This window comes from Pogona vitticeps, chromosome 2 (assembly GCF_051106095.1).
Source record: "Pogona vitticeps strain Pit_001003342236 chromosome 2, PviZW2.1, whole genome shotgun sequence".
Classification (NCBI taxonomy): Eukaryota; Metazoa; Chordata; class Lepidosauria; order Squamata; family Agamidae; genus Pogona; species Pogona vitticeps.
In genome coordinates this window covers 115,369,444-115,384,895 of record NC_135784.1, presented here as the reverse complement: position 1 = coordinate 115,384,895, position 15,452 = coordinate 115,369,444, and the positions used below count along the sequence as shown (strand labels likewise).

At 45.2% G+C, this 15,452-nt stretch overlaps 2 protein-coding genes across 3 annotated transcripts in view; both read left to right on the top strand.

Annotated features, from left to right (window-relative positions):
- The window catches only part of DOCK2 (dedicator of cytokinesis 2), a 386,088-nt gene that overhangs the window by 89,357 nt on the left and 281,279 nt on the right, over window positions 1-15,452 (top strand). For both annotated transcript variants that reach the window (XM_072990261.2, XM_020780495.3), the window contains exon 23: window positions 5,779-5,887. In XM_072990261.2, the coding sequence (XP_072846362.2) occupies window positions 5,779-5,887 (109 nt within the window). The remainder of the gene's footprint in view (window positions 1-5,778; window positions 5,888-15,452) is intronic.
- On the top strand, window positions 9,750-15,040 carry LOC140704253 (uncharacterized). Its single transcript, XM_072988936.2, has 2 exons — window positions 9,750-11,320; window positions 13,928-15,040. The coding sequence occupies exons 1-2, from the start codon at window positions 9,866-9,868 to the stop codon at window positions 14,570-14,572; spliced, it is 2,100 nt and encodes a 699-aa protein (XP_072845037.2). The 5' UTR covers window positions 9,750-9,865; the 3' UTR covers window positions 14,573-15,040.

Here is a 15,452-nt window from a genome sequence, read left to right as displayed (position 1 = left end):
GAAAGCCCTGTTAGTGTCACCATAACTTGGAAAATGATTTGCTAATGCACAACATACAGCAAATGTTGCAGAAAGAAGCTCCTTACAAACTGGTTTCCATTTAGCTTTTGTATATAACTTGTATGCAGAATTGGACTTCTCTTACTGTAGTAAAATTCAGCATTTTCTAATCTTCTTCCAACTGTATGTAATGGGTTAGATTAATTTGCTAATAAAGATTACATCAGCTTTAATGACCATTGATAAGTTTGATAAAATGAAAGCTGTAATACTATTATTATCTAATATGAATTCAAAATAGGCTCATTTTTCTCTTAATTAGAAAGCTTAGAGATTCAGTGGGGGAGGGTTGCAAAAGGCAAAAACACATTAACTGATATGTGATTCAATGAAGGTGCACGATTAGGTGGTCAATTATCAAATCCTGTTTTTGTCTTTCGGAAATATTGCTGGAATACAATATTGCTTCATGCTGGCTGGTAATCCAGTACACTTCTGCTACCTGATTTTGTTAATCCTTTTCACGAGTGACATAGTCTTGGATAGTGATGCAGTGAGTCTTGAAATAATTGTGGTTGATACTGGGTACTTTAATTTTGCTTCAGGAAATTTGATTAGAAGCCATCCAAATGTTTCATGGTATAGGGTTTTATGGTATAGCACTGTTTATCTGAATAAAGTAAGGAAAGTCTGAACACTGAGATAGCTAGAAATGGAAATAAATAGGTGCATTTCCCCACCCCCATGACTTGTTGCCAAACATTTCCTAAAAACGTATGCTATGTTAATCTAGCATACAGGACAACTTCTACTGCTACAACTATTTAAAAATGGGACAACCGTCTGCCAAGTTTTCTTTGCTTTGGAGCCCTGCATTGAGCAGGGAATGGCCTTATAGGCCTCTTCCAACTCTATGATTCTACGATTTACTACTTCTGCTAAGTAACATAGGTAAGTGTTGTTCAAACTGGCATATTTCAGGCTGAACACACTGCTGAAAGGAAGTAGATTGGGACAAAATCAGACATACCATGAGGTTCCTGATGAACCTCCTCCCTCTCTCATTGACTTTCTTTATATGTCTCTTTCTCATACTTTGCCTTAAATGCAGGTGCATGAAAACATTCAGTGCAGACTTCAGTATGGAAGAGGTTTCAAAAAATATTTCCTATTCTACTGTCTTTTTTAAAAAAAAGGTCCCCCAAGTGCCATGGCCAGAATCTAAAACATGTCTTTCACCCAGATGCAATCACTATATGTGTGAAAAAGCCCACAGGAGATCTGATCATATTTGTTGTTGTTGTTTAGTTGTTTAGTCGTGTCTGACTCTTTGTGACCCCATGGACCAGAGCACACCAGGCCCTCCTGTCTTCCACTGCCTCCCGGAGTTTGGTCAGATTCATGTTGGTATATTTAGCTGGTATATCCAGAGAGAAAACCAAAACGAGTACCATTAAGATAGTAACCAAAGAGGCATTAAATAACATTGAGTGCCTGCTTGTCTTCCAGCAACTCATAAATCATTTTAGCAAGGCCTGCCAAGACTTTGGACTAACAATCAGCCTGAAGAAAACGTAAGTCATGGGCCAGGGTGTGGACTCACCTCCCTCTATGAGCATCTCCACGCAGGAATTGGAGGTTGTTCATGAATTTGTGTACCTTGGCTCAACGATCTCTGACACTCTCTCCCTAGATGTCAAGCTGGATAAACGCATTGGCAAAGCAACTACCATGTTCTCTAGACTCACAAAGAGAGTATGGCTCAATAAGAAGCTGATGGCATATATCAAGATCCAGGTCTATAGAGCCTGTGTCCTGAGCACACTCCTGGACTGCAGTGAGTCCTGGACCCTTTGTGCATAGCAGGAGAAGCTAAACACGTTCCATATGTGTTAGTCTCTGACGCATTTTGGTATCACCTGGCAGGACAAAGTTCCAAATAGAGTAGTCTTAGATAGAGCTGGAATTTTTAGCATGTATACATTGCTGAAACAGTGCTGTCTACGTTGGCTTGGGCATTTCATGAGAATGGCTGATGCTCGGATTCCAAAAGATCTCCTATATAGAGAATTAATGCAGGGAAATCGCTCCAGAGGGAGACCACAGCTGTGATACAAGGATATTTGCAAGCGGGATCTGAAGGCCTTAGGAATGGACCTCAAAAGATGGGAAACATTGACATCTGAGTGTTCAGCCTGGAGGCAAGCGATGCATCTTGACCTCTCCCAATTTGAAGAGACTCTTGTCCAGCAGACCAAGGCAAAGAGGCAGTCCCGAAAGCAGCAAAATCAGGGAGCTGGACAGGGGACAGATTGTATTTGTCTTCAGTGTGGAAGGGATTGTCACTCTCGAATTGGCCTTCTCAGCCACACTAGACGCTATTCCAAGTCCTCCATACAGAGCACGTTACCATAGTCTCTTGAGACGGAAGGACGTCTAATCTAATCTAAATATTTAGTAAGATCATATTTAATAAGAAAGAAATCCCTTCTTTGCAGCAGTGCAGCCCTTCCTCTGTGCTGCAAAGAGGTCATTTTAGGATAGTTCCCATACACAATTCTATCATGTTTAATACTAGTTGAACCCTATAGATCTTAGAGAGATTATCTTAATGGTACTCGTTTTTTTTTTTTAATTTTGCTATGTTACTATTCTGTTTAAATTTTGCTATGTTACAATTCTAGTTGTGTGTTCTCGTCATTGTTTCTTAATTGTAAGCTTCCAGGAAATACTTCTATTGTTGAGCGACATGTAATTTCAAAAGAGAGAGACATATAAAGGCCATTATGGTCTCTTCCAGCTCTGCAGTTCTAAGATTATTACACTGAGCTTTCATTGAGTGGAGAGTCCCAACAGTAATAAGGGGGGATCAAACAGCTTGTGCAAATGTTTCCATTATGCAAACATTGATTTCCAGAAGAAAATCTGTTCTCCATTTGTAGAGTAGCAATGTTTTGACAAACAGCATGACCCCAATATTACTATGCCAATGGGGTTTTCTGTTCAGTGGAAGTTTAGTAGGATACCGGCTATAATATAATGTCTGGTTTGCCGCTAATCTAAGGAGGACCTAAAAGTAGGAAATTCATAAAGAACTGGATAACACACATGTCGTCCCCCTAGATCCTGGAGGGTAGCAGCCATAGCCCATCTCAAAAAAAAATTGTATTTTTTTTTAAACCAAAAAAGCCCTCTCTGGCCCAACAATGGCCAATTTAAAATAAGAACTTAAGTTTTTGTTGGATGTTTGGGGCAGATGCCCACTTTTAGCAAAACTGCTTTCTGAAAACCCAAGGTGGGCAAAAGGGAACTTGAGCCTTTTTTTTTAATGGTGCTTTGATTTGGGGGGAACCTGGTGGGTCTTTGGTTGTCCTGCGAGCTGTATGTCACCCAGGAGCCATATTTTGCCCAGCCCTGGCCAAGAAATTAGATCTGTCTTGACCTTTGATGTATATCAATCTCTTCTGCCTTTAGTTCCCTTGAAAATTCTGACTTCCATCATTGAACATGCAACAATGTACAGTACATGTCTTCTAAGATGAAAATCCCAATGAGTTCACTGAGCCTACTGCTCAATAAGAGAGTGTAGGTTTGCAAGCTGTGCTGTGCTGCTAGTCAGTTGAAGACAAGAGTTGGCATTTGGTGGGTCAGCCTTGACATCATTTATCAGTCTTTTGTAGACATGTGTGGAAGGCCTCCAGCCTGCTCTGTACTCTAATAACATGCGTACCAATTGGGATAAACCCGTCCTCTGCCCTTCAAGATACATACTGACTCAGGGCATCTGAAATTCAGGACTTCGCTTATCTGCTTCTGGTGCTCCATAACAAGAAAAAAGATAGAATTACTGAGAATGGAGGAGAATACAGATGGTTATGGCCTGAGTGGAGTCATCCATGTTTCAAAAGAAGTAATCTTCAAACCAGGGGCTATAAAGCCAGCTTCTTTGGCATATCTATAGTTAGTGTAAATGTGTTTAAGGGAAGCTTGTAAAAGCTTTGGAAATCCTTCTTAGGAGAAGTAGGGTGCTTGTTTCTGATCTGGGCAGCCCTTGGTCAAGATCACAGTAGGGATTACCTTGAAGGGTACTGTAACGTAACCCATTCAGGCCCACCTCTGTGACTCCCACTGGCCTTGTTACAACCTGCCAGCAGCTCATTATTGATATCCCATCATACCAGTACAAAAGGAAGAGCTGGCCAGAAGGATGGGCCTATCTCCAAAGACCACAACAAACATTAACCACAGTGGGAAGGGTCACCTGCTACATGAAAAGAAACACATCTAAAAGTTTCATGAGGAGGAGACAGCTCAAAAGCAAGGAAGAGGAACCTGAGGACTAAAAAAAAAAAAAAGGCAGAAGATCGGGGGAGGGGGAGAGAGAGAGAACAAGGAGGAGGGACAAGAGAAAGTTGAAGCCAAGGCAAGGGAAGGGAGGTGACCGCTTCAGAGGAGGAGGAGGAGTGCACCTGGGGGATATGATATCACTCACCAAAGCAATAACAAGCTTATTGCATGAGTTGTTCCCTTTGGAGGCCTGGCAACTCATTCTGAACAAGAAGTTATGGCTGCAGCACAAATGCCAAACCAAATTGAAGCTGAAAGGGAGAGATTGACAGGTTGTGGAGCCCCTCCTGAGGTGAGAATGTGGCTCCTTTCTTTTACTACAAGAAAAAGAGACTGGTCGAAAGACTGGTGAAGTCACCAGATGATTCACATGCGCTCCTCTCTTTCTCCTATGCTTTCTATTGCTGTTCATCTCCTTGAGGGGGCTGTAAGGAAAGCATCGGTATTGCAAAATAAAACAGAAGGAGAAACATGTTGGTCTGTTGAGGCATTTCATAAACAATTGCTACCCAAGTGTGGCTCATGGACAAAACAGGCGGATCCTTATGACTGAGGAGGAGACAATCATAAACCATGTATCCTGCCAATGTTGACTTAATTATTCTAAATCTCAGCAGATACAACCAAGTATGATAGAAAGGGGCAAGCCTCCTAGCTTGCTTTGCTGTATTGGAAAGACTTTAGCAGAAGAAAGCAGAAAGAGAGAGAGAGAGGTGTTTTGGCCCAAAATCAGATTCCAAAATCCACAGTAGAATAACACCTGATTGTTTGATGCAATCAGTAAGGCACAAAACATTTATGTGATAGAAAAGAGGCTCTTGGAGGGCAGATAGCTGGGACTGTACTTTATTATAGGGAATAATCAGTAGTATTACTCATTTGGAAAGTTTTTGTTTTGTTTTGCTTGTTCCTTTGCTTTTTTGGAGTAAAGCTTTCAAAGTCACCATGACCAGTGGTATGCTTGCAAGGGGGTGGGTGGGATTCTAGAGGGCAGATGAAAAGGCAGCTGCCATGAGCATCTACAAGAGTGGAGCCAGAAGGCTTCATGGATAGGCATTTAGCCATCTGCTAAGGAATGGGCTCCACTGATTCAAACCCAGTCGGGTTAAGTGTTCAATATAATTCACAGAACATTTTTTTTAAAGAAAAACAGGAAATAGTAATGGCCAGAGTCCTATTACTTATGCCCACCGGTGTTTATTCCAACAGCAGTTTGGCATTCAAACTTACACTGATGGAATTAATGCCAGTATAATTCTTCAACTGGATTCTGGCCAGTGTGTTTTTAGTGCTCTCTTCATTTATTGGAAGAATAACACTAGATATCTCTTTGGAGATATCTCTTTGAACTATAGCAAGAAAATCTGTAGCCTTTGGTTTTTGTTTACTTTGGATGAAAGAGTTAATGTTCTTAACACTTTTCTTTTTCAGGCTGTATGAAGGCAAAGAACAGACAGAATTTGAAGAAGTCATGAGAAAGCTTTTTGAGTCAATCAACAACCTGATGAAAAGCCAAAACAAGACAGCCATTTTATTACAGGTTTGCTATTTTATCTTCCTTGCACATGAGTCTCTCAATGTAAGTTGGCTCCTGCTTCCATAAAACTGGAAGGAAGCTCAAGTTCTTTTTTCTTTTTCTTTTGGTCGCAGACTGAAAGCATAGGCTTTCTGAAGAGGTCTCAGAGACTTGTGAGCTCATTGCCAGTGACAGTTTAACAGTCTGAGCAGCTGTTCAGAGGCAGAAAAGCTTGTTACTGGAGCTGTCCATGGTGCCTTTTAAATGCTGGAGGAATAACATGGGTGGCAATTTTCTGTCTGCTCATCTTTTCTACCTCCTGTATCTTTTAAAGGCCTGCAACTGCTAGAAATGGTTCTAGTTATGTGGGGTTTGTCAACAGAATCCAGTCATTCTAGTGCCATACAATGTCCATGGGGAAGTACCTCTCATAGTGCCAGTGTGACATTTTAAGGATAATACTATGCAGTGGGGAAAACCTGGTTTGCTTAGAAGTTTTTCAAACCAGCTTCCTTCTGCTTTCTGTGCGTGAGATCTGCGGGTAGCCATCTGGAGCAATACAATCAATTATTGTATTGCAGGAGTCCACAGGGGAGAAGAACGAGCCATCTTTTCTGAGTATGGCAATTTAAACTATCTTTTCTGAGATCAGTTAAAATCAAGTGTGTACCCTCTTTCAAACATTTCCACCCCGTCCCTTTGTCCTTTTTAATTTCCTCCTTCCTAAAATGATGTAGTGCTTACCTGGTACGCACCTTTGGAAGATATAGTAAAAACAGTAGACAAATTATTTGGAGGAGGGAACACAACAGGTGCTCAGTTGAGAGGACATGATGTAATAGTAGACAGACAGTCAGACATGACTGCCCTTTTGCATTGGATCAGGTAATCACAGATTCCAGAAAGCAAATAATAGTGATGCCAGTCAAACTGGAGCGAAATAAACTACCTATACCGTGCGGGGAAAAAAGAGATGATTCCTCAGTGAAAAACAACAGGCTTTCCCACAGTTAGCTTTGAACCAGATAGCTACTGATTTTTACTTCAATTTTATCTGTGTCATATATGATGCAACTACAGGGTAGGTAGCCAGTGTATTTGTTCACTTAAAGTTGATCCTAAAGTTCCACTCTCCGGTATATTTTGGAGATAGGGCTGCATTCTACTCTTTTAATAAATAGAATTATTGTTTTTCCTCCTCACAGCAGCCCTTGGTGCAACAAAAAACTGTGTTTTATATAGTAGACACTAATCAATTTAAATGTGCCTGAATCCTTCTGTACTCTGTCTTGGACAGATAACTATAGCAGACTTGGGGGGTTTCAGCAGAGATTCCAGCTTTCTCTCATCTTCACTCCCACCCTCCATTTAACATAAAATCTGGAGAATTCTGCAGAACATGATTTTCTCTGTAGAACTGAACTTTTGAAATGCTAGTTAATTTAGATGAAGGTATGATCCTATTTTGATTTTTGGATTCCACTCCTCTCACCCTTGTGGACCAACATGACTGTCTATACTCCCCCCCCCCCATTTTATATAACTTCAGAAACAATAAATGAGCTTCACAGCTTCCCTTTCCTTCCAAATAAACATTCCTTGACTGTGAACCACATTGCATCTGTGATTCTTTGACTTTTTCTGGTGGTTGTGTAGTAATAGTTGCACATTTTTCTGTACTTTAGTAGCCTGAACATGTGTTAAGTGCTTATTGGATGCCAAATGGACTAATGTGAGATCGTCATTATTCTTCCTCCCTTTCCTCTTTTTCCTGCCCTCTGTTTCTTTTTTGCATTTACACTGAGACTCATCATTTTTTCTGTTTGTGTTACTGAGGGTTTCTGTGACAGCACTGTGAAATCTTACAGCTAGAGTCTGGATGGCTAATCCAGAGTGCAGCCAAAACAATCAATTACACTTTAAATCTCCTTCAGCTTTGGTGTTAAAATCTGCAAGTTGGAATATATAGTGATAAACTGGGAATGCTGAGATGGAAAACCGATGAAACTTCAATTCTGTAGACCTTGGGCCTCCAGATGTTCTTGGACTTCAACTCCCAGAAATCCTGGCCAGCAGAGGTGGTGGTGAAGGCTTCTGGGAGTTGTAGTGCAAGAACATCTGGAGGCCCAAGCTTGGGGACCACTGCTGTAGATAGTCTTGCTTAAAAAACAATAATTTAAGCATGGTGTTTTAATTATTTTGTTTGGTTTTTATGATTAAGCCAAAAAGGCTAAAGTTTTTCTTGATGACAGTGGGGAAAGGCCAACATTTCCATCAGTAGTGAAAGGTTATACCAGGTATAATTACTGTTAAAAACAGAGGTTTCGTTTCGTTTAGTCGTTTAGTCATGTCCGACTCTTCATGACCCCATGGACCAGAGCACGCCAGGCCCTCCTATCTTCCACTGCCTCCCGGAGTTGGGTCAGATTCATGTTGGTTGCTTCGATGACACTGACCAACCATCTCATCCTCTGTCGTCCCCTTCTCCTCTTGCCTTCACACTTTCCCAACATTAAGGTCTTTTCCAGGGAGTTCTCTCCTCTCATGAGATGGCCAAAGTACTGGAGCCTCAGCTTCAGGATCTGTCCTTCCAGGGAGCACTCAGGGTTGATTTCCTTTAGAATTGATAGGTTTGTTCTCTTTGCAGTCCAGGGGACTCTCAAGAGCCTCCTCCAGCACCACAATTCAAAGGCATCAATTCTTCGGCGGTCAGCTTTCTTTATGGTCCAGCTCTCACTTCCATACATCACAACAGGAAAAACCATAGCTTTGACTATTCGGACTTTTGTATGCAATGTGATGTCTCTGCTTTTTAAGATGCTGTCAAGGTTTGTCATTGCTTTCCTCCCAAGAAGAAGGCGTATTTTAATTGCGTGGCTGCTGTCTCCATCTGCAGTGATTATGGAGCCCAAGAAGGTAAAATCTGTCACTGCCTCCATATCTTCCCCTTCTATTTGCCAGGATGTGATGGGGCCAGTGGCCATGATCTTAGTTTTTTTGATGTTGAGTTTAAGACCGTTTTTTGCACTCTCCTCTTTCACCCTCATTACAAGGTTCTTTAGTTCCTCCTCACTTTCTGCCATCAGAGTGGTATCATCTGCATATCGGAGGTTGTTGATATTTCTTCCGGCAATCTTGATTCCAGCTTGGGATTCCTCCAGTCCGGCCTTTCGCATGATGTATTCTGCATATAAGTTAAATAAGCAGGGAGATAGTATACAGCCTTGTCGTACTCCTTTCCCTATTTTGAACCAATCAGTTGTTCCATATCCAGTTCTAACTGTTGCTTACTGTCCCACATATAGGTTTCTCAAGAGATGGATAAAGTGGTCAGGCACGCCCATTTCTTTAAGGACTTGCCATAGTTTGCTGTGGTCCACACAGTCAAAGGCTTTTGCATAATCAATGAAGCAGAAGTAGATGTTTTTCTGGAACTCTCTGGGAGTTCTCGGTCCACATACTGCTGAAGCCTACCTTGTAGGATTTTGAGCATAACCTTGCTAGTGTGTGAAATGAGTGCAATTGTGCGGTAGCTGGAGCATTCTTTGGCACTGCCCCTTCTTTAGGATTGGGATGTAGACTGATCTTTTCCAGTCCTCTGGCCACTGTTGAGTTTTCCAAACTTGCTGGCATATTGAATGTAGCACCTTAACAGCATCATCTTTTAAGATTTTAAATAGTTCAGCTGGAATGCAATCACCTCCACTGGCCTTGTTGTTAGCCAGGCTTTCTAAGGCCCACTTGACTTCACTCTCCAGGATGTCTGGCTCAAGGTCAGCAACTACATTGTCTGGGTTGTCTGGGATATTGTGAAGGAGTGGGACCCAGTGTGCTAATAAAGTTGTTATTTCTCAAGACTCGAACTCGCCTCCGCACTTGTTTCCCGCCTTTACCACCCAACCCCCCCCGGCCAAAGACGAACCTCGTCACAGTGGCGCCCAACGTGGGGCCGGGGGGACGGAATTGGCGGGAAACCAAGAGGTGGACCGGTTGCGAGAAGCAATGGAGAGACAAGCTCGACTTATAGAAAACCTGACTGAGCAGCAAATCTTGATGGCCCGGCAGATGCGCGGGAGAGGGAGCGAAGAGGAGAGGGGCGGCAGGAGTCTTGCTAGCTTACGGGGCAGCCTGGTGGCGGGGCCGGCACCAATCCGAATACAGAAGATGACCGCCACGGATGACCCTGAAGCGTACCTGCATACGTTTGAGAGGGTGGCCACGGCTGCGGGGTGGCCACGAGACCAGTGGACTCTGGTACTCATACCATGTCTCACCGGCCTGTTGCAGGAGGTGGTTGATACCTTGGGAGTTCAGGAGGCGACGCGGTATGACGCAGTGAAAAATGCTATCTTGAGCACCCTGAACCTAACGGAGGAAACTTATAGGAAGAGACTGAGGGAGTTGAAGTGGAAACCAGGAACCCACCCGCGTACGGTTGCACAGAGGATGAGAGCTAATGCGATGAGGTGGTTGAAACCAGCCGAAAACGATGGTGAAAAGCTAGTGGATGCAGTTGTGCTTGAACAGCTCGTACAGTCCTTAGGAACCAACGCTAAAAACTGGGTGCAGAAGAACAATCCCAAAACGCTAGAGAGGGCGATTACGCTGCTGGAGGACTTCAGCAACACGGAAGAAGCGAACAAGGAAGTGACCGCCCCCTGGGTGGAGAGGCAGCGACCACGAGGAGGAGAAGTTTCGCTTTCAACTTCCAACCTTACTGCGAAGGCGGGCACGGAGATGAGCGGATCTGCTAGAGCGCGCGGGAAAGGTTTCGAGCCGTTCGCACCCAAGCCCGTCCGGCCTATTACAGTTGATCAAAGGATTTACGCGCCGGGCACGGGCTGGAAAGAGGGCAAGGACGGACGCCCCCTCTACACACCGGGAGTGGTAGGGAAGGACAACAAAGAGGGGAGGATCGTCTGTTATTCCTGTGGGGTTCCGGGCCACGTGAAAAGAAATTGCCCCGGGATTGATTGTTCGTGGGTGGGGCGATTAACGCGCACGGTGGAAACTAAGGGCCCAACCTCGGAACGATGGGAAATAGACGCTTGGGTGAATGGGATGAAAAAAAGAGCCCTCATAGACACGGGATGCGGGACGACCCTGGTGAGGGACCTGCCGGGCGATAAGAAGGACGGAGGACTATCGGTGCGATGCATCCATGGGGACCTTAAAAAGTACCAAACTATGTGGGCTACAGTGAAAGTAGGGGACGACGAGAGACACATGAAAATCGGGGTCGTTCCAGGACTGACGCGTGAAATGTTGCTTGGTCGGGACTGGGTGGGCTCCCGCAATGTGGGGTCGGTTAAGGAAGGGCTGCAAGGGGATGAGGAGGATAGTAAGGATCAGTCCGATTTTTTGCAGAGAACGTCGCGAGAGCAAGTGAGAGCCATGCAGCAGGATGACGCGTTGCTGCGGGAGCCCCTGCTGGCGGCTCAGCCATCGGGAACCATTGTAAGAGGACAAAGGGGATGGGAAATGGATAATAATCTGTTGTATTATGTGCATGAGGATGCAAGTAGAAGGTTGGTGGTACCTTCCAAATGGAGGCCGAAAGTTATGGAATTGGCTCATGATATTCCCTTGGCGGGACATTTGGCGGAAGAAAAAATGAGGGCAAGGATAGAGCAGCGATTCTGGTGGCCTGAATTGCGGAAGGGGGTGAAAGAGTATTGTGCAACCTGCCCTCAATGTCAGAAAACCCAAAGGAAGCCACCCACAGGGGCTGAGTTAATCCCATTGCCTCTTATGGATCATCCCTTCCAAAGGATTGGATTAGACATTGTGGGACCACTGCTTAAGTCACAAGGGGGTCACACTCATATCTTGGTGATCATAGATTATGCCACCCGATATCCCGAAGCGGTCCCACTGAGATCGACCACGGCCAAAGTGCTAGCGCGGGAGTTGATGCAGGTATTCACGAGGCTGGGGTTCCCCAAAGAAATACTCACCGACCAAGGTACGAATTTCATGAGCCAAACCTTAAAGGAATTGTGGCGCCTCCTAGAGGTGAAACCCATTCACACCGCCGTGTATCATCCTCAGAGCAACGGCTTGGTGGAACGTTTCAACAAGACCCTGAAGGGCATGTTGCGGAAATTGGTCATGGAGAAACCCCGACGATGGCACCTGTTGGTGGCACCCTTAATGTTTGCCATAAGGGAGGTACCACAGTCCTCTACAGGGTTTTCTCCATTCGAACTAATGTATGGGTGGAACCCCAGAGGTATTCTGGACCTGGTAAAAGAGAGGTGGGAGGAAGGTCCAGACGATGCGCGGATAACTATTCAACAAGTGATCGAAATGAGGGAGCATCTAAGAACAGCAGTGGGACTGGCCAAGGCCAACCTTGGCCAGGCCCAAGCCGGGCAAAAGAGGAGATACGATCAAAGAGTGAAAGTGCGGGAGTTCGTACCAGGGCAAAAGGTTTTGTTGCTGATACCTTCTGAACAAGCCAAGTTGTTCGCGACTTGGCAAGGCCCGTATGAGGTGGTACAGAAAATAGGAGATGTCGACTATGAGATATATATGCCAGACAAGACTAAGAAGAAAGGTATCTTTCACGTTAACCTCCTTAAGGAGTGGAAAGAAAGAGAGGCTTTGTGGGGGGAAGTAGAGGAGCATGAGTTTGGGCCAGAAGTTGATTCTTGGGGGCGGATAGAGGGCCGGTTACCTATAGATGAGACCTTACCTGCGGCACAACAACAAGACTTATTGCAGCTAGAGGGCGAATTCCAGCATTTGTTTTCAGGGGTACCAGGTGAAACTCAGCTGATACAACATGAGATACACACCCCAGCAGGGGTTGTTACGAGATCAGGGAACAGAACCTGGCCGTACCACCTTAGAGAGGCTATAAGTAGGGAGGTTGAGGAAATGTTGCAGCTGGGCATTATAGAACCCTCACGGAGCCCTTGGCGTAGCTACCCGGTGATGGTGCCAAAGGCTGACGGGAAGATGCGCCTATGTGTAGATTTTAGACAATTGAACGAAGTTTCCAAATTTGACGCTTACCCCATGCCCCGAGTGGATGACCTATTGGAAAAATTGGGCGGGTCAGTCTATCTGACCTCGCTTGACCTTACTAAAGGTTATTGGCAGATACCTTTAAGAGAGGAAGATAAGGAGAAAACGTCCTTTGTGACGCCCCAGGGGTTGTTCCAGTTCAAAAAAATGCCATTCGGGTTGCATGGCGCCGCCGCAACGTTCCAAAGGTTGATGGATCAAGTTTTAGCCCCGGTTAAGGATTTCGCGGGGGCTTACATCGATGATATCTTGATCTATAGTAAGTCTTGGGAAGAACATCTGGAACACATAAAGAGGGTGCTCGGGGAGATCGAGAAGGCTGGGCTGAAAGTGAATCCCGATAAGTGCAAGATCGCGCGGAGAGGGGTACAATTCTTAGGGTTTCAGGTAGAAGGTGGCAAGATACAACCGGTGTCCGATAAAGTAGACAAAGTTGTATCGTGGACGGTACCCAAAACTAAGAAAGAGGTCCAACAATTTTTGGGACTAGCCGGATACTACAGACAATTTGTGCCCAATTTTGCGGAGGTGGCAGCTCCTCTCACAGATTTGACGCGGAAACGGAAAGGGAAAGGCATTATGTGGGGTACAGCAGAACAACACGCGTTCAGACAGCTTAAGGAGATCTTGGCAACCTTACCTTCTAGGTATGCTCCGGACTTCAGGTTACCTTTCTGGGTACAAACAGATGCTTCTGACAGGGGAATTGGCACGGTGTTGTCTCAAAGGAGAGATGGGGTGGAATACCCGGTAATGTACTTAAGTAAAAAGTTGAGTAATCGGGAACAAAAGTATGCGACAATCAAGAAAGAAGCCTTGGCGGTGAAGTGGGCAGTACACGCCCTGAGGTATTATTTGTTAGGGGCTACGTTCATACTAGTGACAGACCATGCACCCTTGCAGTGGCTTAATCGCATGAAGGATACCAATGCCCGCCTGACCAGATGGTATCTTAGCTTACAACCATTCTCATTTCAGGTGCAGTATAGGAAGGGGAAGGCACACTCTAATGCCGACTATTTCTCTCGACAGGAAGGGGAGAAGGAGAACCTTCCCTGGAGGACGGCCCACTCAGAGAGGGGGGCGTGTGAAGGAGTGGGACCCAGTGTGCCGTCCCCAGAAGAAGAAAGCCCGAAAGACGCGAGTGGCTGTACAGAAGGGATACTGGTAGAAATAGAGAGTGAGGAAGAACTACAGAGGAGGCCTACCGAAGTGTGCTTGGTGGATGAGGGCGGAGCCGAGATGGACTTGATCATGTGGGAGGAGGTGAAAGGGGAAGGAGATTTTGCGCGGGAGTGGAGTTGGCTGGGAGAAGGAGAGCTGGGCAGATGTACAACGAGAGGGGTGCAGACAGATTGGCTGAAGGATGCCAAGAGCCTAGCAGACGGGATCCCAGGTGCACAAAGCGTGCCGGGAGGAGGAGGTCTGCTGCCTGAGCCTCCTGCAACTAGCGGTCGTGGTAGGACTTACGAACCCTTGGAATGGAGGGTCTCGGTCTTCCCGGTGGGCTACCATGGTGGGGGACGGAGAGTTATCCGCCCTGGTCCCGAGTTCCAACAGAAACCCCTGGAGGGGGATAGGGCCCGCCACCCCTGCTGTGGGACCATCTGCGCCGTCAGGAGTGCGCCTTTAAGACCCCTGACGGATCGCGAGCGGTTTGGCCCCGCCCCTTGGTAGATGAAGAGTTGTGCCAGCCAGTTGTTAGACCGAAGAAGTATACCCTGTTAACCGATGACGTTTTGAAGGATCCGTTCGATCCAGTGGAACTAAGTGTTCATGCTAATAAAGTTGTTATTTCTCAAAACTCGAACTCGCCTCCGCGCTTGTTTCCCGCCTTTACCACCCAACCCCCCCGGCCAAAGACGAACCTCATCACAGATATCCAAATCTTTCTGATATAATTCCTCTGTGAATTCTTGCCACCTCTTCTTGATGTCTTCTGCTTCTGTGAGGTCCCTTCCATTTTTGTCCTTTATCATGTCCATCCTTGCACCAAAGGGTCCTCTGATATCTCCAATTTTCCTGAACAGATCTCTGGTTTTTCCTTTTCTATTATTTCCTCTATTTCTTTGCATTGTTCATTTAAGAAGGCTCTCTTGTCTCTCCTTGCTATTCTTTGGAAGTCTGCATTCAATTTTCTGTAATTTTCCCTATCTCCCCTGCATTTTGTTTCCCTTCTCCTCTCTGCTATTTGTAAGGCTTCCTTGGACAGCCACTTTGCTTTCTTGCATTTCCTTTTCTTTGGGATGGTTTTTGTTGCTGCCTCCTGTACAATGTTACGAGCCTCTGTCCAAAGTTCTTCAGGCACTCTGTCCACCAAATCGAGTTCCTTAAATCTGTTCTTCACTTCCACTGTGTATTCATTAGGGATTTGATTTAGATTATACCTGAGTAGCCCAGTGGTTTTTCCTACTCTCTTCAGTTTAAGCTTGAATTTTGCTATGAGAAGCTGATGATCAGAGCCACAATCAGCTCCAGGTCTTGTTTTTGCTGACTGTATAGAGCTTCTCCATCTTTGGCTGCAGAGAATATAATCAATCTGATTTCGATATTGCCC

Bases quoted from the DNA above. Each gene is read 5' to 3' on its own strand.
- LOC140704253 (XM_072988936.2), top strand. From the start codon at position 9,866: ATGGAGAGACAAGCTCGACTTATAGAAAACCTGACTGAGCAGCAAATC. The intron at 11,321-13,927 runs GTAAGAGGACAA...TTCTCTCGACAG, and splicing joins CTCAGCCATCGGGAACCATT to GAAGGGGAGAAGGAGAACCT.